This window comes from Mus caroli, chromosome 5, assembly GCF_900094665.2.
Source record: "Mus caroli chromosome 5, CAROLI_EIJ_v1.1, whole genome shotgun sequence".
Classification (NCBI taxonomy): domain Eukaryota; kingdom Metazoa; phylum Chordata; class Mammalia; order Rodentia; family Muridae; genus Mus; species Mus caroli.
The window spans coordinates 23,896,119-23,916,851 of record NC_034574.1 but is presented as its reverse complement, the minus strand read 5'-3'; the positions used below and the strand labels follow the sequence as shown (position 1 = coordinate 23,916,851).

Here is a 20,733-nt window from a genome sequence, read left to right as displayed (position 1 = left end):
TGGGATGGGTCTCAAGTTGGGACAGTCATTGGTTGGCTGTACCCCCAGCCTCTGCTCCATCTTTAACCCTTTATATCTTGTAGGCAAGACAGATTTTGGGTTGAAAGTTTTTTGGGTGGGTTTATGTCCCCCTCATTCCTCTGGAAATCCTATGTGGCTACAGGAGGTGGCCACTTTAGTCTTTATATTCCCCTCTGGTAGGAATCTCAGCTAGGGTCACACCCTTAGGCTCCCCATATGCTTAGGCTCCCAGGTCTCCAGCTAGTCACCAGAGATTCCCCACCCCCCAATGCCACTTTCCATTCTCACTCCCAGACCTCTTGCCCCTGCCCATACCTGATTGTCATTCCCATTCCCCTCCTCACCTTCTCTCCTACTCAGTTCCCTTTCTTCATTTATTTCCTATGACTACTTAGTAGTTTCCCCTGAGTGAGATTTGCACAACTTCCCTTGGGACTTCCTTATTACCCAGTTACTTTGGGTCTGTGGATTATAGCATGGTTGTCCTGCACTTTATGACTAATGTCCACTTATAACTGAGTACATGCTGTATATGTCATTCTGGTTATCCCATGTTCCATCTATTTGCCTGCAGAATTTATGATTTCTTTGTTTTTAATAGCTGAATAGTAATCCATTGTGTAGATGTACCACATTTTCTTTATGCATTTTTCTGTTGAGGGACATCTAGATTATTTCTAGTTTCTGGCTATTACGAATAAAGCTGGTATGAACATAGTTGAGCAAGTATACCTGGGGTATAGTGGGGGCACCTTTTGATTATATACCTAGAAGTAGAATAGCTGGGACTTGAGTCAGAGCTATTCCTAGTTTTCTGAGAAACCACCAAACTGGTTTCCAAAGTGGTTGTACAAGTTAGCACTCCATCAGCAGTGGAGGAGTGTTCCCTTTACTCCACATCCTCACCAGCATGCGCTGTCACTTGAGTTTTTGATCTTAGCTATTCTTATGATATAAGAAAGAATCTCAGGGTCATTTTGATTTATATTTCCCAGATGACTAGGGATATTGAATATATTTTTTAAGTGCTTTGCTGTCATTTAAGATTTCTGTGGAGAATTCTTTGTTTAGCTCTGTACCCCATTTTTTAATTGGATTATTTGGATTGTTGGTATCTGATTTGAGTTCTTTATAAATTTAGATATTAATCCTCTGATGGCTGTAGGACTGGTGAAGATCCTTTCCAAATCAATCAGTAGGCTGCTGTTTTGTCCTATTGATGGTAGCCTTTGCTTTTCAGTTTCATGAGATCACATTTATCAATTGTTGATCTTCGAGCCTGAGCCACTGGTGTTCTGTTTAGGATATTGTCTCCTGTACCAATGAGTTCAGGGCAATCTTGCAAACCAAATTTAAACAGTATCTTTCCTCTAATCCAGCCCTACAGAGGATACTAGAAGAAAGGTAGCTAGATCCAAGAAAACATTAGAAATTAATAATTTCACAGCAAAACCAAAAGAAGAGGAACACACACACACACTCACTGATATCAAACTAACAGGAGCCAACAATCATTGGTCATTAATATCTCTCAACATGAGTGGATTCAACTGACCAATAAAAAGACACAGGCTAACAGAGTGGATATATAAACAGGATCTGTCATTCTGCTGCATACAAGAAACAGACCTCAGCAACAAACATATATATTACCTCTTTGTAAAGGGCTAGAAAAAAGGTTTTCTAAGCAAAAGGACCCAAGAAGCAAGCTGGAGTAGCCATTTTAATATACAGTAAAATAGACTTTAAATCAATAGTAATAAAAAGAGATGGAGAAGGTTACTTCATACTCATCAAAGGAAAAATCCGCCAAGATGACATCCCAATCTGAACCTCTATGCCACAGATTCAAGAGCATCTGTATTCATAAGAGAGACATTACTAAAGCTAAGTCACACACTGAACACCACACATTAATAGTGGGAGACTTCAGCATCCCACTTCCACCTGTAGACATGTCGTCGGAACAGAAATAATGAAACTAACAGAAGTTATGGATCAAATGGACCTAATAGATATCTATAGAACATTTCACTTAAACACAAAAGAATATACTTTTTTCTCAGCACCTTGTGGAACCTTCTCCAAAATTGACCATGTACTCGGTCACAAAGCAAGGCTTAATAGATACAAAAAGATTGAAATAATCCCTTGCATTTATGAGATTGCCATGGATTAAAGCTGGACTTCATCAATTACAGAAACAATAGGAAGCTTACAAACGCATGGAATCTGAACAGCTCTCTCTTCAATGACCACTGGGTCAAAGGAGAAATAAAGAAATCAGAGACTTTCTAGAATTCAATGAAAATAAAGGCACAACATACCCAGACTTATGGGACACAATGAAAGCAGTGCTAAGAGGAAAGTTCATAGCACTAAATGCCTTCATAAAGAAATTGGAGAGTTCTCATACTAATGATTTAAAGGTAAACCCGAAAGCTGGGGGGGGGGGCGGGAAGAAGCAAACACACTCAAGAGTAGATAATCAGGAAATAAACTCAGGGCTGAAATCAATCCATTAGAAACAAAGAGAACAATACAAAGAATCAACAAAACCAAGAGCTGGTTCTTTGAGCAAAATCAACAAGATAGACAAACTCTTAGCCAAACTAACTAAAAGTCAGGCAGTATCCAAATTAACAAAATCAGAAACGAAAAGGAGAAGTAACAACAGACACTGAGGAAATTAAAAACAATTAGGTTTTACTTCAAAAGCCTATACTCAACACGGCTGGAAAATCTAGAAGAAATGGATGATTTTCTAGATAGATACCACTTACCAAAGTTAAATCAAGACCAGGTAAACTATTTAAATAGTCCTATAATGCTCAAGGAAATAGAAGCAGTTATTAGAAGTCTCCCACACCCAAAAAACCCAGGACCAGATGTTTTTAGTGCAGAATTCCATCTGACTTCCAAAGAAGAGCTAATACTAATACTCCTCAAACTATTCCACAAAATAGAAACAGAAAGACCATTGCCAAACTCATTCAATGAGATCATAGTCACCTTGATACTTAAACTACACAAAAACTCAACAAAAAAAGAATTTCAGACCAATTTCCTGTGAACATTGATGCCAAAATACTCAATAAAATGCTTACAAACTGAATTCAAGAACACATCAAAGACATTTCCACCATGATCTAGTAGGCTTCATCCTAGGAATGCAGGGATGGTTCAATATACAAAAAGAATCCATCAGTGTAATCCACATATAAACAAACTGAAAGAAAAAAAAAAAGCCTAATGATCATCTCATTAGATGCTGAAAAAGTCTTTGACAAAATCCAAACTCCTTCATTTACAAATAATGAGCTCAGAGATACAAAGGTGCATACCTAAACATAATAAAAGCAATATACAGCAATGCAATAGCCAACATCAAATTAAATGGAAAGAAACTTAAAGCAATTCCACTAATATCAGGAATAAGCAAGGCTGCCCACTCTCTTTCTAACTATTAAATATTGTAATTGAAGTTCTGGCTAATACATTAAGACAACTAAAGGAGATCAAGGGGATACAAACTAGAAAAGAAGTCAAAATATTGTTATCATATCTAGGTGATATGATAGTATACATAATAAGTGACCCCAAAAATTCTTCCGGAGAACTCCTGTAGTGACTACAAAATTAAATCAGTAGCCCTCATTTACACAAATGATAAACAGAGTGAGAAGGAAGTTAGGCAGACAACACCCTTTACAATAGCTACAAATATAAAATATCTTGGTGTAAATGTAACCAATCAAGTGAGTGACCTATATGACAAGAACTTCAAGTCTCTGAAGAAAGAAATTGAGGAAGATATGAGAAGATGGAAAGATCTTACATGCTCATGAATAATTAGGATTAACATAGTGAAAATGGCCATCTTACCAAAGGGAATGTACAGATTCAATGCGATTCCCATCAATATTCCAACACAATTCTTTACAGACCTTGAAAGAGAAATTCACACCTTCATATGGAAAAAAAAATTTAGGGTAGCTAAAACAGTCATGAACAATAAAAGAACTTCTGGAGGTATGACCTTGGTCTTGATCTCAAGCTGTACTACAGAGTAATAGTAATAAAAACTGCATAGTGTTGGTATAGGAACGGACAAGTTAATCAGTGAAATCGAATCCAAGACCCTGAAATAAACCTATACACCCAGGAACACTTGATTTTTGGCAAAGAAGGTAAAACTGTATAATGGGAAAAAAGAAAGCATCTTCAACAAATGGTGCTGGTCTACCTATATGCAGAATGCAAATAGATCCATATTTATCACTCTGCACAAAATTCAAGTCCAAGTGGATCAAAGACCTCAACCTGATACACACATCAAATACAATGTGGGGTATTTATTGGTTTTTAAGCTAAAAGATTTTAGACTTTTTCTTTCTAATTTGTGAGCTGCCTTTTGAGTTAATGGTAAAATATCTTCTTTAATAAAAATTCTGTGACTTGCTTATTTGACTTAGAAAAAGTTGTATTCATTGGGTGGTGGTGCTGTATGCTTTTAATCCCAGCACTTGGGAGGCAGATCCAGGGTGTATCTAATTTACAGAACAGCCAGGGTCACTCAGAGAAACCCTGTCTCTAAAAACCACACCGCACCACACCACACCGCACCACACCACACCGCACCGCACCACACCACACCACACCACACCACACCACACCACACCACACCACACCACACCACACCACACTGCACCACACCACGACCAAAACCAAAAACAAAAGGCAGAGGTGGTGGAGGAGGGAGGGAGAGGAGGAGTGGGGGAGGAAGAGGAGGAAGAGGAAGAAGGGGAAGGGGGAGGAGGGGGAGGAGGAGGAGGAGGAGACAAACGATGATGACTATGTATCTAAGGTACCTTGTTTGTATTAAATCATTTGGGGTCTTTGGTTGACAATTGAGAAGTGGAATTACTTCTCCTCGTAGCACTGCCTTTACTGATGCTGGCTGCTGGGAAAGCCTCACTGTGTTGCCTGTGAAAGCTGCTTTTTCATTTGCTGTAGTGATATTTGTGTTCAAGCCTCTAGAGAGCAACAGTGAGTCTGAAATGATTATCAGGTTCCTGTGGATGTTGTGAAATTGAATCCAATTCAAGTTGTTCCTCTATAAGTATCTTTCTGAGTGACATAGGAGTAAGCTTTATCTCTTCTGTTTTTGTGAAAGCACAGGAGCCATTATTGCTGAGAAGATGACTCTCGGTGCAAGGAGGGGCAGCCATATTGCCAGCTGTAACTTTATTGAGCACATCAATAGTACATGCTTACTCTAGAATGAACAGGAATATCAAAACATACAAAGCAGAAAATGGCATTGGCTTTTTTTTTGTAGTACATATATGTACCATGTGTTTATAGCACATGTAATTTGAATCTTTCAAGCACTGAATCTGTGCTGATAATTTTTCTGTTCTTCATAGTCATTGAAAACATTTTAGAGGCTGTATCAGCTCTTACCTTACTGCTTTCAGAGTGAGACCACTTACTTCTCCAGTGACTTATGACAGCTGTGATATGGGGGCTGAGTATTCCCAGGTACAGAGCAGCTTTCTGTCTTCTCAGGACTCTTACTTAACTGTCTTCTGTTGGGTTTCCAGGGGATTTTTCACAGTGACTTGAGTTTCTACAATTTGCATAGATAATTATGATGGAAATCATTAGAGTAATAAGTATCATTGCCAAACTATTTTTAGAAGTTCTTCTGACAGATGATATAGGTGCCTTTGCTTCTAACATAAACCCAGTAGCATCAAATACTGAGTTCTTTGTTGCCAAAGATGTGACTATGAAATAGCTTCCCTGATTATCATTAGAAAAATTAGTGATCTTTCAATTTTAACTCGTTTGTAGACATCTAGTACATATATAATTTGTCATGAACTCCCCCTTTTTGTATCAAACTATTTGGTTTCTTTAAAACTAAACCCCTATAAATGCTTATTTATAGTTGCTATTTTGACTTTTGATTTTGCGTGCTCTTCGGGGATCTGGAGTTTTTATATTTTTGTATCAAGTGGTCTTCCCCCCCACCCCCTTTGGTTTCTCTTAATTTTTTTTTTTCCGAGACAGGGTTTCTCTGTATAGCCCTGGCTGTTCTGGAACTCACTTTGTAGATCAGGCTGGCCCCGAACTCAGAAATCTGCTTGCCTCTGCCTCCCGAGTGCTGGGACTAAAGGCGTGTGCCACCATGCCCGGATTTCTTAATTGTTTCTCTGTGAAGAAGGTCCTCTTCCACCATGAATGTAGCAAACACTAACTTTCTTCTTGTCAGCAGTTTTGTTTGTTCTTGCATGTTTACTCCATCAGGAGTTTACAGAGTAGGTTTGTACCTCACTCTTCAAAGCTCACTGGCTTTTATTTTATTTTAGAAGTTCTCCCATGAGGGCCTGTTTCTTGACTTTGGAGTCAGTTAGCCCTAGCTTAGAATTTCAGTTCTCTGTCTTACTGTTAGGGACCCTGAACAAACTGTTAAAAATGTCAAGTCAGTGTTTTATCTGCAGAATGAAGAGAACAAGAACAAGCGGGTCGGACTTTTATGTGAGGAGAGTAGAATGTATGTAAAAAAAGTACCTGCTCATCTAATGACTGCACCAGAGTAAGATGAAGTAAACCGCATATTTTCATGGACCCACTGGGTGATGACCGACCAGTGTCTGGAGAATGAGGCCCACTGGTTATCCTTAGCTCCTCAGTATCCTTTTGGATTATCTTGTCTTCTTTATCCTCTTCTCTGTTTAAACCACACCTGTCCAGGGACACTTTGGTGAGTATTCCCATGGGATATAGGCATCTTAATTTTTTATTATTGTCCTGAGAGGTCTGTAGAGCTAGAGCCACCCACTAAACTAGACAAGGGACCCCTCTTCAAAATCAACAAGAGCAATTTACAAGAGGGAGCCTTGAGTATTTGGGACACTTCTTCATGGAATCACTTTGTTCTATTAGGGCTTATGCTGGGCCACACATAGATCATTTTTATTTGATGATACACAGTACTTTTGTGCATGCCTAGCATTTTGGAGTAGGAGCTCAGGTCTATCATAACTCCAAGGTCAAAGTGCTTATACTTGGTGAAAGCCCAGTATCAGGCCAAGAGCAGTTTTTCAAAGGCAAGTAGTTATCTGAAGAGAGTAACCAACACTGTGATTCTTTGACTGACCATGCCGTATAGTTTAAGCTGTAATGAAGAGGCAGAGGTGTCAAAGTGTGTACTGGCTGGTTTTGGGTGTCAACTTGACACAACTGGAGTTATCACAGAGAAAGGAGCTTCAGTTGGGGAGATACCTCCACGAGATCCAGCTGTAAGGCATTTTCTCAATTAGTGATCAAGGGGGAATGGCCCCTTGTGGGTGGTGCCATCTCTGGGCTGGTAGTCTTGGGTTCTATAAGAAAGCAAGCTGAGCAAGCCAGGGGAAGCAAGCCAGTAAAGAACATCCCTCCATGGCCTCTGCATCAGCTCCTGCTTCCTGACCTGCCTGAGTTCCAGTCTTGACTTCCTTTGGTGATAAACAGCAGTATGGAAGTGTAAGCTGAATAAACCCTTTCCTCCCCAACTTGCTTCTTGGTCATGATGTTTGTGCAGGAATAGAAACCCTGACTAAGACAAAGTGGCATCATTGGCATAAATAAAATAGGAGTAAAAGGGGGACAGAGAAATTCCTTTGTAGTGTCATCTTTTGTCTTGGCACTGTTAATTTTTTATTTTGGAAGTTCCCAAGATCTTACTTTACAGTGACTACTTTTCCGCCATGTGTACTTAAAATTAAAAGCCAATAATGGTAAAAATTTGAAAGAGAGAATGATAGAATTAAGTTCTAGTTTTATGTTAAGTGTGGGCATAATTCTCCAGTTTTGGAGGTGTTTTTCTCCAGTGGTGCCCAGTGTTTGTGTCAGTTGTGTTTGCTGGTGTGGAGCTATATATTGGCAAGTGAAATGTGTATTTCCAGTTCAGGTTGTTAGAATGAGCCCTGGTGAGCTGGCTAATCTCTGTGAGGACTTTCTTTTGATGCCAATGAATATGTCTTGTTAAATAAAGGGTACTTACAGGCATATGTGCCTCTACGTCACCATTTGTTTTACAGCCTAAAGGCTCAAACCCAGGGAGTGTGCTCACTGTTGTTTTGTTGTTGTTGTTTGTTTGTTTGTGAATCTATCAGATCGACAGAGGCTCTAAACTCGAGGTTCTCTCAACATGAGTTGAATGTTGTATTTTGAACTATTTTGTGATACCAGCAGGTGGCGGTAGAAGATAACTCTATGGTGAGCCAGTAATTTGGTCTTGTGTTTGAACCTCAAACTGAACTGTATTTTGGGGCTGGGCATTGGCTACTAATTCAGTGGCTTGCTGTGGATACTGACTCTGGCAAACTACCTTTCTTAAGTTTTGCAATCTATTATATTGAAGAATATAATTTTAGTTTTTTGAGGAGAAATTTGACAACTTTTATATTATAAATTAAGGTAAATATATAGAATAAAATATGTGTAAAGTTGGTAACAATTTTCAATTGTATTAGAATTGTAGAATGCTTTTAAGGGAAAGTCCACAAATTTATTGAGTTTTGAAAAGTTGACAAGCCACTTTGCAATGCATATTGAATACACATATTCCCTCCCCCTCCCCCGAAAGGACTAGCCTTAAGTCAGTGCCTTGCCTCCACCTCCCAAGTGCTGTCATTAGAGGTACGCCACCACTCCTGATAGTTTTGGGGGAATGAGTTTGGGTCCTCATGCTCGTGCAGCAAACACTTCATTGACCATATTAGCTTCCTAGCCCTATCTCAGTTTTACATAAGTGAATTGGTTAACATAATAATAATAATAATAATAATAATTATTATTATTATTATTATTTTTTGATTTGTGAGTTTTTGCCTAAGGCAAATTTTACTTTTTTGACTTTTGGTCTGCAGAGAATATTTTGGATTTCTTGTTCTGTAAATATATATGTGCACAAATCAATAATAAGCATGTAAGGTCTCAGCTGGGCAGTGGTGGCACACACCTTTAATCCCAGCACTTGGGAGGCAAAGGCAGGGGGATTTCTGAGTTCGAGGCTAGCCAGGTCTTATAGACTGAGTTCCAGGACAGGCAGGGCTACACAAAGAAACCCTGTCTCAAAAACAAAACAAAACAAAACAAAACAACAAAACAACCACAAAAACCAGCCCCCCAAAAGGGTGTAAGGTCTCTTTTTTTATGCTAAAAATGGCAGTCTATTTTCTGTTTATGAAAATATAGCAAACATTAGCATTCATATATTTGTATTTGGTAGTTTTTCTGAGGCTGGTGTTTGAATGGTGTGGAGAATATAGCTAGAAACGGAGAGCCTGGCTTGCGTCTCCAGCTCAGTTTATCTTTATTGTTTTCTTCCCTTTTAATGAACTTTATGGGGGGAAACATATGTGATACAGAGGTCTGGAGATTTAGGCATGTCACAAAGGTGCTTAAATATACACTTATGATTTTTAGAGCACTCCTGTGCCACTTAGGCTATGCAAAGAGGTAGAAAGGAAGAAGAACGCTCTACTCTGCTATATTTGTGTTGTTAAATAAGTTGTGTCTCTCTTGGCAATTTATTTTGTGCTTAGTTTAAAAAATACTTGTTTTATATGTATTTATGTATGTGTGTGTGCTATATGTGTGTTGTGTCATGCATTCTCCTGATCACATAAATGTGAGAGCCAGAGCAGTATACCAGATGTCTTCCTTTATCATCTTTCATCTTGTTTCCTTGAGACAGGGTTTCTCACTGAACTGGAAGTGCAACTGTTTGGGGTGGCTGGGCAGGAAGTGCTTGAGATGCCCCTATTTCTGTGCCCTAGTGCCTGGCTTCTTGTCTGGGTGCTTGCATTCAAACCCAAGTCCTCATGCTTGCAGAGTAAGTGCGTTTACACAGTGAGCCCGTTTCCCAATTCTGCTGAGGTTTTTGTCACTGTTATTTTTAATGTCATGTATAGCATTTTTTTTTTTTTTTAAATTGTAAGCCTTGTTGAGTAAAATTAATGAGAATGGTAAGGAAAGAGTTGAGCTAGTTTCAGCTATAATTCACACCATTTTTTTTGTCCTTGTTTTGCCTGAGTGAAGGTGAATTAGAATTATTTACTTATTTATTATATGTGAGTACACTGTAGCTGTCTTCAGACACTCCAGAAGAGGGCTCATTATGGATGGTTGAGAGCCACCTTGTGGTTGGTGGGATTTGAACTCAAGACCTTCGGAAGAGCAGTCAGCGCTCTTAACCGATGAGCCATCTTTCCGGTGTCTCCCCCCGCCCCCAAATTTTTTAAATATTTGTTGAAAAATTTGGGTGTCGTTTTCTTGGTAATGGCAGAGTTGTAACCCATTTAACAGGAGAAAGGCCAGTGATAGAGTTGAAGTTTTTCCAAGGTCATGACAGCTAAACTATGGCAGATGTAAAATGCTTCTCACTCAACTGCTGTAAAGGTGGTTAATCTCCTTTAAGTTACAGAGAGGGTGAATACCTGATTTTTGGCCAAGACAATATAGTGCACTGGGTATGTAGAACATATCTAGTATGTTGGGTTATTAAAATTGAATTTATAAAGTGTTTTGGTGTGTGTGCGCTTATGTATATGTGTGTGGGTACTGTGTGTACACATGCATACATGTGGAGGTCAGAGGTCAGCCTCAGATGGTAGTATTCAAGAATCATCCACTTTGCTTTTTAAAAACAGAATTTTTAATTGTCTTGTGTCTCACCAGTTAAGATAGGCTGGCTACTGGCCAATAAGTCGTCTCCACCTCCCCAGCTCTGGGATTGCAAACATATTTCATCCCACCTGCATTTTTATGTGGGTGCTGGGGGCTGATCTCAGGTCCTCATGCTTGTAAAACAAGCACATTACCAAAGCAGTTGTTTCCCCAGCTCCTTGAAATTGATTTTTAAAAACTTTATGCATCTTGAAGGTGTTTTAAGGAGGCTTTCTGTGTGTATGTAAATTTGTATGTACACTACTAAAAAGATAACTGTAGTATTGCTTTGTCCTGTTTAATTGGTTTAATGGTCATGTGCTCATTTAAGCCAATAGACAGATTTAGTGGGCTAATATAGCCAATATGGCTGGAATAAAATGGTACTGATGTGTTCTTTTGGTAGATAAAGTAATTAAGTTTATTGATGCCCTTTTTACACAAAATAGTAATTTTGAGATGACGTAGAGTAGTAGAGAGAGAGAGGCCTGGAGTCAAGTTCCATGTGTGTCATTGTGAATTAGGGATTTGTGTGTGAGGGGAATTTATCAAAACTCTTTAAACAAAACATAATTTGCTTTTGGGTGAGATAAGTTTCTCCTACAAATTTCTGTTTCTATGTTATTTTTGGAGTTATTGTAAATATTTTATTTTTGGTTTCTTAACAAGTGGTTCATGTATTTTGTGTAAGGATTCTAGTGAGACAGTGATCTTTGTTGAGTCCATTAGAAGCAGGAGTATCTGTTTTTTCAGTTTAAAACATTTCTTTGTCTTAAGAAGATAGAAAACATGAATCTTTTCTAAGTAATTTTCTTCCCCAAGAATGAATACCAGTAGCAGACATTGGATATTCATAGGACCCTGGCCTAAGGGAGGCTTGGCAGCCATTCATTGTTATGTCTGAGATCTTATAGCTCCCTGATATCTTCAAAGCTCTGCCTTCAGATGTCATCACACTGGGAACTAGGGTTCCAGTTTGTGAGTTTGGTTACATTTTTGTCCATGATAATGTTTTTTTTTATTAGATATTTTCTTCATTTACATTTCAAATGCTATCCCCAAAGTTCCTTATATCCCCCCCCCCATGATAATGTTAATAGGCTAGTCTTCCCTCTCATTAATTTATAGATTTAACACAATGCCAGTCAAAATCCCAATAGGCATTTTAAAAAATATTTATTTATTTATATTTATATGAGTACACTGTAGCTATTTTCAGATATACACCAAGAGTGCATTGAATCCCATTGTGGTTGTGAGCCACCATGTGGTTGCTGGGTATTGAACTCAGGACCTCTGGAAGAGTTGCCAGTGCTCTTAACCAGTGAGCCATCTCTCCAGTCCCCAATAGATATTTTTTTTTAATGGAAATTGATAAATTTACCTAAAATTCAGATGAGATTTCAGTGAATTTTCAATGGTCTGAACAACTTTGAAGAGAACGAGTTTGGAGGACTTTCTACATAAAGATGTTTTTCAGTCTGTAATGATCAAGACAGTGTGGTGACAGCATAAAGACAGAGCAGTATTCAATCTAGCAGGGTATTGAGTCCAAGAACATACACATATGTATTGCTGATTGACTTTTGACAAAGGTAAAAAGATAAAATTTAGTGAGTAAAGGATATTTTTAACAAATAGAATTAGAACAGTTTGATAATCGCAGGCAAAAATTGACCTTTAGTCTATACCTGGTACCACATGAAGTGGCTTAGAGAGTCACAGAGGTAAATGTAAAGCCACAGAAGGAATAGAAGCAAACAGGAGAATCTCTGAGACATTGGGCTACACCATCTTGTCTCATACAATACCAACATCAGCATTAATGAAAGAAAAGCTTCATAAATTTGGCTTTGTTACATGTGAAAACTATTCTTTGATTAGAAAAAGAAACCATGGACTGGGAAAGAGAACCTGCAGATCTCAAAGCTGTTAAAGAATTTGTTTTCAGGACATGTGAAGAACTTTATTTTTCTGGTGGGAATGGAAAATACAACCAATTAGGAAGATATTGTCAGTTTTCTAAAATACAACCACACAGCTTTCATCTTCTGCTATCTTCTGCTACACACTTACTCAAAGTGAAAGCCTGTATCCATTGCAAAGTCTGGACATGCATGGTTAATAAAAGCTTTATATGTAATAGCCACAAGGTAGGAGCAACTCAGATGCTGACAGATGAGACAATAAGGGCTGTTATGGTCTGTGATACAGACACAGAACACAGTGACAGAAATCAGACCAAAACGAAACAAACAAAAAAAGCCAACACAGACTACATGATCTAGTTACATAGAACTTGTTGAAAATTCTGTCTTTTGGAAGTACAGAATTAGTGGTTGGCTGGAGTGGGTAAAGGGATAAAGATAGCAGGAAGCACAGATTCTACAGGGGTTTGTGGAAATGTCTGGGGCAAAGATGTTGTGATGGTTTTGTATATTCTTGGACTAGGGAGTGGCACCACTTGGAGGTGTGGCCTTGTTGGAATAGGTGTGACTTGGTTGATGTAGGTGTGTCACTGTGGGGGTGGGCTTAAGACTCTCACCCCAGTTGCCTGGAAGTCAGTCTTCCACTAGCAGCCTTTGGATGAAGACATAGAACTCTCAGCTCTGCCTGTGCCATGACAGCCTGGATGCTGCCATGCTCCCACCTTGATGATAATGGACTGAACCTTTGAACCTGTAAGCTAGCCCCAATTAAATGTTTTTTATTAAATGTTGTTTTTTATAAGACTTGCCTTGGTCATGGTGTCTGTTCACAGCAGTAAAACCCTAACTAAGACAGATGTATTCACTATCTGTGGGTACAGAGTAAACACTCGACAAAGCTGTACACTTTTGTTTTGTCAGATTTATGTTGCTGTAATAACATCTGAGGTTGGACTTTGGAAAGAAGTGTTTGCCTTACAGTTCTGGCAGTTCAGGAGTAGGGGGTCACCACATGAATGTCCTATCCCTAATCCCCTCATACCAGAGAAGTAGCTAGTTATGTGCTGAATGTACTACAGTCACGGAGTGGCCTCTTTTTACACTGAGTTTCTGGGTTTGTTTGTTTTTGTTCTTGAGACAGGATTTCTCTGTGTAGCCCTGGCTGTCCTGGAACTCACTCCCTAGACTAGGCTGGCCTGGAACTCAGAGATCCACCTGCCTCTGCTTCCTGAGTGCTGGCATTAAAGAAGTGAGTCACCACCATCTGACTACAGTGACTTTCTTTAAGAATGAGGATGTATTTCCATGAAAAAATTATTAATCGCTTCACATCACTCTAACCATCTTTCATGAGACCATGCCTCTAAAAGATTCCAACTCTTCAGCATTGCTACACTGGACACCAGGCTTCTCAGACTGGGCATGTGGGGTGGCACATTGAAACTGTACCTGTAGCAGAGCACCGTGTGTAATTTACTGCACAGTGGGGCTATTGAGGTGAACATGTTTTAATTTTTTGTACACATCACAATTTCTTCATTTTTCATTGACAATTAAAATTTATTCTAAGGCTTGAGTTGGGAACCCAAATGATGAAGAGCAATTGATGCAATACAGAGCTTGGATGTAGGAATTTCTCATTATAATATTACTGTAGAATTACTACTGGAAGTTTAGAGACCCGAATTTATTTTGCCCAAAGATATCTCAACAAACTAGGAAGTGAAGCATAGTTGTTTTATGACTTTAGATCTGACATTTCTTTCAGTTTTTCTTTTCTTTCTTTTTTTTTTAAAATGAGGTATTTTACTACCTAAATTTAAACATTAAAAAATTGTGTTTTGCCTGCATGTTTATCTATGCACCATGTGTGTGCCTTGTGCCCACAGAAGCCAGAGTGGGGGGTGTCTTAGGTCTCCTGGCACTAAAGTTATAGATGGTTGTGAGCTACCATGTGGATGATGGGAATTGAACCTGCGTTCTCTGCAAGAGCAGTAAGTGCTCTTAACTGCTGAGCCATCTTTCTAGCCCTGACTTGGCATTTTTGAACCTGAGGTTGATTGTAGAACAAAGGCCCTTTGTCAGAAGGATTGGACGTTGCCCTATAGTGCTTTAGTAGGTTCTCAACAGACACAGATGGGGTGTGTGCGCCATCTAATTGGATAAAAACTGTTTCCTCTAAGTTGAGTATGATCCTTGACACAATGATGTCGTCTTATAATACAGGTTATTTAGAATCGCTGTTTTCCAGCATACCTACAACCAAGCACATCATCTGTCCTAGTCAGGGTTTCTATTCCTGCACAAACATCATGACCAAGAAGCAAGTTGGGGAGGAAAGGGTTTATTCAGCTTACACTTCCATACTGACTGCTGTTCATCACCAAGGAAGTCAGGACTGGAACTCAAGCAGGTCAGGAAGCAGGAGCTGATGCAGAGGCCATGGAGGGATGTTCCTTACTGGCTTGCTCACTCTGGCTTGCTCAGCCTGCTCTCTTATAGAACCCAAGACTACCAGCCCAGAGATGGCACCACCCACAAGGGGCCTGAAACCCTTGATCACTAATTGAGAAAATGCCTCACAGCTGGATCTCATGGAGGTCCTTCCTCAACTGAAGCTCCTTTCTCTGTGATAACTCCAGCCTGTGTCAAGTTGACACACAAAACCAGCCAGTACATCATCTTAACACTTGATGATGTGTCTCTAGGATATAATAATTCACACAACAGGAGTTACTGTCCTATTTCATATATCTGGAAAAGCTTAAGGAAAAGAATGTTGAAAAGTTGAAATAGGGAGCAGAGACCACACACAAATGTTGGTACTGGACACGATGCACTGGTTTGATCCAGGACTATACAGTTCCTGAAAAGTTGTGTCTTGGACCCCTCACTCAGAGCACGTTAGGCATGGGGAGACTGGATGGACACATGAAGATTGCTAGTAAGGAAAACCAGGAGCTGATATACCTGGGTCGCGGAGGGGAAAAGAAACAGGAAAGGAAAAGGCAGAAAGTGGTGAGCCTAGCATGCTAGCAGCTAACAGTCCTGCAAATTAGTTGCCTCAGGGGAAGTGATGGTTAATAAAAGCAGAAAAGTTTAAAGTGCTTGTTCGGTGGTGACACTGGTTCAGTTGTCAGCCATTCCTTCTTTCATTTAGTACTAATGATGTCCATACATACAGCATTTCACAGATGAGGAAACTGGAACCTTGCAAGGTTGCCACAGCCTAGTTTGAGACTTAGGTGTGCACATTTATTTATCCCTCATTCTACATGCCTTTCCTCCTGCTAATTGTAATTATTGCTTGTCAGTAAAGAAAAGAATAAAGGTTTTTTTTCCTTTCTTTGAAGGCAAAATTTTCTAAGTTATCCTGGTCAGACTTGAATACTTTAGTGGTTTTCCTGGTATAGGGGGTTAGAAGTGTGTTTGGCCTTGACTTTTTATTTTAGATATCAGAACATATTAAAGTATTTTAAAGCAAGTTTTTACTTTATATAATAGGAATTATATCTAGAAAACCTTAAAGAAAATAATGTTGAACATTATTTTAATTTAATTTTAAGCTTTAAATGTTTAAATTCATTTACCACTAAAAGATGTTAAGACAGGAGCTGAGGATGTAGCTCAGTTGGTAGAGCCCTTGTATAATATGCATGAGAGAGACCCTGGGTTCCAATCCAGTATTGGATAAATCAGGTGTGGTGTATATGCCTTTAAACCTAGAACTCAGGAGGTACAGGCAGAGGGATCAAGAGTTCAAGGTCATCTTTGGCTACATAGAGAATTCAAGACCAGTCTGGGATGTATGTAATGTAGTTGCCTCATTTTAACTTATTTTTTTGTCTTGAAAAGATTAAATGTAAATTATGTGAGCATCAGATCTCTAGATTTCTGGATAAGAAACTGAATTGATGTTGTTATCTTACCTATTAAATTAAGTGACTATCTTTAGATAGGTGATACAAGTGTTCAGGGGTTTAGTTCCCTGTCTTCCACACTGACCTAGGAGCAGTAAAACACATGTTAACTCATGTCATAGCATACTGCTTGTTAAGAGACCTGTGCACTGTGTGTGTCTGACTCTGTGTCTCAAATGATGTAAGCATGACCTTGAAGGAAAGATGTGGAAGGAACAGTTTTTACCTGGTTTTTAAATTGCATGCAATACTCTGAGTGCATTGATATAACTTTTAACTTTGACTCCATTTTAAGGATTACAGCCATCATTTTGGAGCTCAATTTTGAATTTTAGTATGTCTTTTTTCTTTTCTTTTCTTTTTCTTTCTTTTCTTTTCTTTTCTTTTCTTTTCTTTTCTTTTCTTTTCTTTTCTTTCTTTCTTTCTTTTTAATCATTCAGCTTTATTTAAAGGACAATGAGGAAAGTGATGTTGACAAAAGCACAAGGGACTCATAGTCAGTTACTATCCTTAAACATGAAACGAGCATTTTGATAAGAATTATGAATACTGGATCATTGAAACACACTTAACATCTGTAGGCAAATTTATAGGATAAAGAACATGCTGTGTTAGTGGCTCAGTTTGTCAAATACAGTTTTAAGTATAATTCATGTGAATTTCTTCATTTGATTTAAATATACAGAATACTGCCAGTTTTATTAGACATTTTGAAGGCTATAGTACACATCTTAACTCAGTTCCTTTTGTAATGGAATATTGAATTGTTACACAACATATTCTTCTGGCTTGCACACTTGTAGCCCTGGCTGTCTGGGAACTCACTCTGTAGTCCAGGCTGGCCTAGAACTCAGAAATCTGCCTGCCTCTGCCTCCCAAGTGCTGGGATTAAAAGCATGTGCCACTACTGCCCACCACTGCCTGGTGTGTGTGTGTGTTTTCTATTTTAAAAAATAGGTATTGGGTCAAACACTCTGCCTGTGACATACCTGACCGTGTACCTTATTTTTGTAGTCATCGATTGTGTCATCACTTGGCCAAAAGGGAAATGGCTCTGTGGGCTTGCCCACCTGGGTCACAGTCTCTGTCCCACTTGGAATTCTTTGTTAGAACTCCTGGGACAAGGTTGTTAGGATTCCAGGTGATCTGCCCCAATACTCACATGCTCTGCAGCTTGGCAAGTGACAGTACTGCCTGCTCAGGGACTCCTATGTCTAAAAATGAGTTCTGTAAGGCACTTTGAGCAATGTTTGGCTCATGGAGTTCAGGAAGCGCTAGTTTCCTCTAGACTATCTTAGGGTATGTATATGAAACACTTAGCTTGGTCCTGGTTTTTACTAACTGACACGTAGATGCTAGTGGCTCTAATTAAAATATTTCAGTGATGATATGTCTAAAGAGCTGTGTCTTTGGATCTCTGCATATAAGATATCTTTACCTAATTTACTTGAGGGGGAGTGAGGGAAGGTAAACAGTTTCTATATTGGCTTTATTCAATAGATAAAAATTACAGATAAAAATATTTAAAGGTTAAATAAATTTTAAATTTAATAATAATAATAATCAAATAATAAATTTATTTAAAGTTTAAATAAAGTTTAAATAAATATTAAAATACAATCATTTTCTAATAGTCAAATTTAGGTTGTCATTTCAAATAGGTATTGATTTTTATTAGTAAAATACAGATCTTGATGAGCATCATAATTTAGTAACTTTGAAATAATGTGTCAGTGTCTAACCTGATTTTCTTAATTCTTCTTATTGTCATCTTTATAGGTTTGTGGAATCTTGCTTCTTTATTTTCCAATCTTTGTTTATTTGTGTTGATGCCCTTTGCCTTTTTCTTTCTGGAATCAGAAGGTTTTGCAGGCCTGAAAAAGGTAAGTAAATTGAGTTTGGATTAAATTTATTAAATGACTTATATTGATCTAGGAGTTGATATAAACAAACAGTTGAATTACTAATTAATTATGTCGACATACTGTTGATGATAATAATAATATTGCACAGTGAATACCTTGTGTACTCAGTCAGGGAGTACGTTCATGGTACACATTCACCTGGGGGATGTCTCCTGCGGAACTGACAACCTGCCATCACAGCCATTAGTTAGGCCTTCCAGGGAGGCCTCATCTACTTCAGAGCCCAATAGGACACATGTAAAGTACAGACATTTTCAGGTTAGTAATACATTATAAAATCAAGTACTCTGCAGTAGATAGACCCCATGGTGTTGAGAAAGGCTCATCTTACTTACACAGCTGTGGAAGGCGTGGGAGTGCACACTGGGAAGCTTCCCCAGAGCATCTGCAAACAGCATGGCTTTATAGGGGTGACTGGCTGACTTGGATACAGAGTGTCCAGCCACAGACTTTCGGGATGTAAATTTGGAATATAATGAAAAGATTTAGGTAATTAATACTTGACAGAGTGAGCTAGTGTTACAATAAAGCATCTTACAACATTCTGAATTTTACTTCTATTCCTATTGTAATATAAGGAGTGAATTATGCTTATGTATCTAATGTGAAATTGTAAACTGGATTATTGCCTGTTGTCCCCTTTTTTTGTATGTGGCATATGAACATTTTGATGTGTGTGTTTGCATATGTTTTTTTCAGGTCCATGTACGTGTATAGGGTAGAGAATAAAATCAGCTGTCTTTCTCAATTTTCTTTCATTGTTATTTTTTTGAGACTGTCCTTGATGAATCTAGAACTCATTAATTTAGCTCAGCTGGCTGACCAATGAGCTCCAAGGATCGTCATGTCTCTGCTGCTCTAACACTGGAGTTACAGATATAGACCCCTGTACCAGCTTCTGCATGAGCGCTAGGGGTTTGAACTCAGGTCTTCATTCTTTCATGGCAAATACTTTACTGAAGTCTCATGAATTTGCGTGTCATTTTTGCCCAGGGGCATGCTGATGACTTTGTGGTTTCAGTTTTAGTTGTGCTGCCAAAAGAGCACTGTTATGTGGGAACAGTCTGAGTGACACTGGGGAAAGGCCCATGAGGGGTCAGGCATTTCTGTGGACTAACCTTGTTACTTCAGATGTGAGCACTGTAGGTGAAAGCTAGCAGCTAACTTCCTGTTTAGTAAATGTACAGAGATGAGAATGGCTGGTGCTTTGCTTTCAAGCTTCACATTGAGAAAACTGGCTTTTGTATGTTGGAATTATTTTATATTCTCTTGTTTTAGGATCAATAATTAAATTATGTAATAAAAAATAGTTACTTTGTTTTAATTTAGAAAGCTGCTGTAGCTGGGTGTGGTGGGTAGTGCATGCCTTTAGTTCTAGCACTTGGAAGGTAAGAGACAGGTGGATCTCTGAGTTTGGGGCTGGCCTGGTTAACAGAGCGAGTTCCAGGGCAGTCGGGGATTAACAGAGAAACCCTGTCTTGAAAAACAAACCAAACAAAAAAGAAATCTGCTTTACTATTTATAGTTTCTAGAAGGAATTATGGCTAAAGCCAAGGCTCAGTGGTATTAAATACTGTTAACTTGTCTGAAGACCCCGTGTATAGAATAGCAGTGGTATGACACATGACATTCCCAGAGGCATTGCTCTCTTTGTAGTCCCACACTGGAAAGCACAAGGAAGCCAGCAAGCAGATGAGAGATAGTCAAGGACAGAATGTGGAAAGGGAAGACAAGACAAATGCTGACAGCAGAGCAGCTATGCGGCTAGAGAGTGTAAATAAAAGGGAGGCATCCTGAAACCCAAGGCCAGAGGGCTTCTAGGACAAGTATAGAATACACAGCTTGACAGAGTGCTGCAGAGAACCGACAGCCTGAGGGGGAGGCCACTGGAAACTTAAGATGTTAGTTTCTGTGGAAGTTTGGAGCTAGAGTTTTTCATAGATAGCTGTCTGTTCATCAGAAACTTAGTAAACAGCTCCATGTGCAAGTTACTGTGTCCTTAAAGGAGCTTGCTAGGGCTGCTCATGAAGAGCTCAGACTCTTCACTCAAGGTCAGAAAGTGGGAATAATCAATGATGCACACAAAGAAGCCATATCTTGCCATATGCTAAGGAACTGTGGGAGCCACTGACAGAAATGGTGTCTAGCTGGAATGGGGCTGAGCCTGGCGGCTGAGCAGGGCTTGGGAGAGTAAATTTCAGTGCTTGCCCTTGGTCT

At 39.0% G+C, this 20,733-nt stretch overlaps 1 protein-coding gene across 3 annotated transcripts in view; it reads left to right on the top strand.

The window, feature by feature from the left end:
* Lmbr1 (limb development membrane protein 1) overlaps positions 1-20,733 on the top strand; it is a 133,491-nt gene that overhangs the window by 25,822 nt on the left and 86,936 nt on the right. For 2 of the 3 annotated variants that reach the window (XM_021162300.2, XM_021162299.1), the window contains one exon: positions 18,371-18,474. In XM_021162300.2, the coding sequence (XP_021017959.1) occupies positions 18,371-18,474 (104 nt within the window). The remainder of the gene's footprint in view (positions 1-18,370; positions 18,475-20,733) is intronic. The other variant, XM_021162298.2, reaches the window with a different exon arrangement.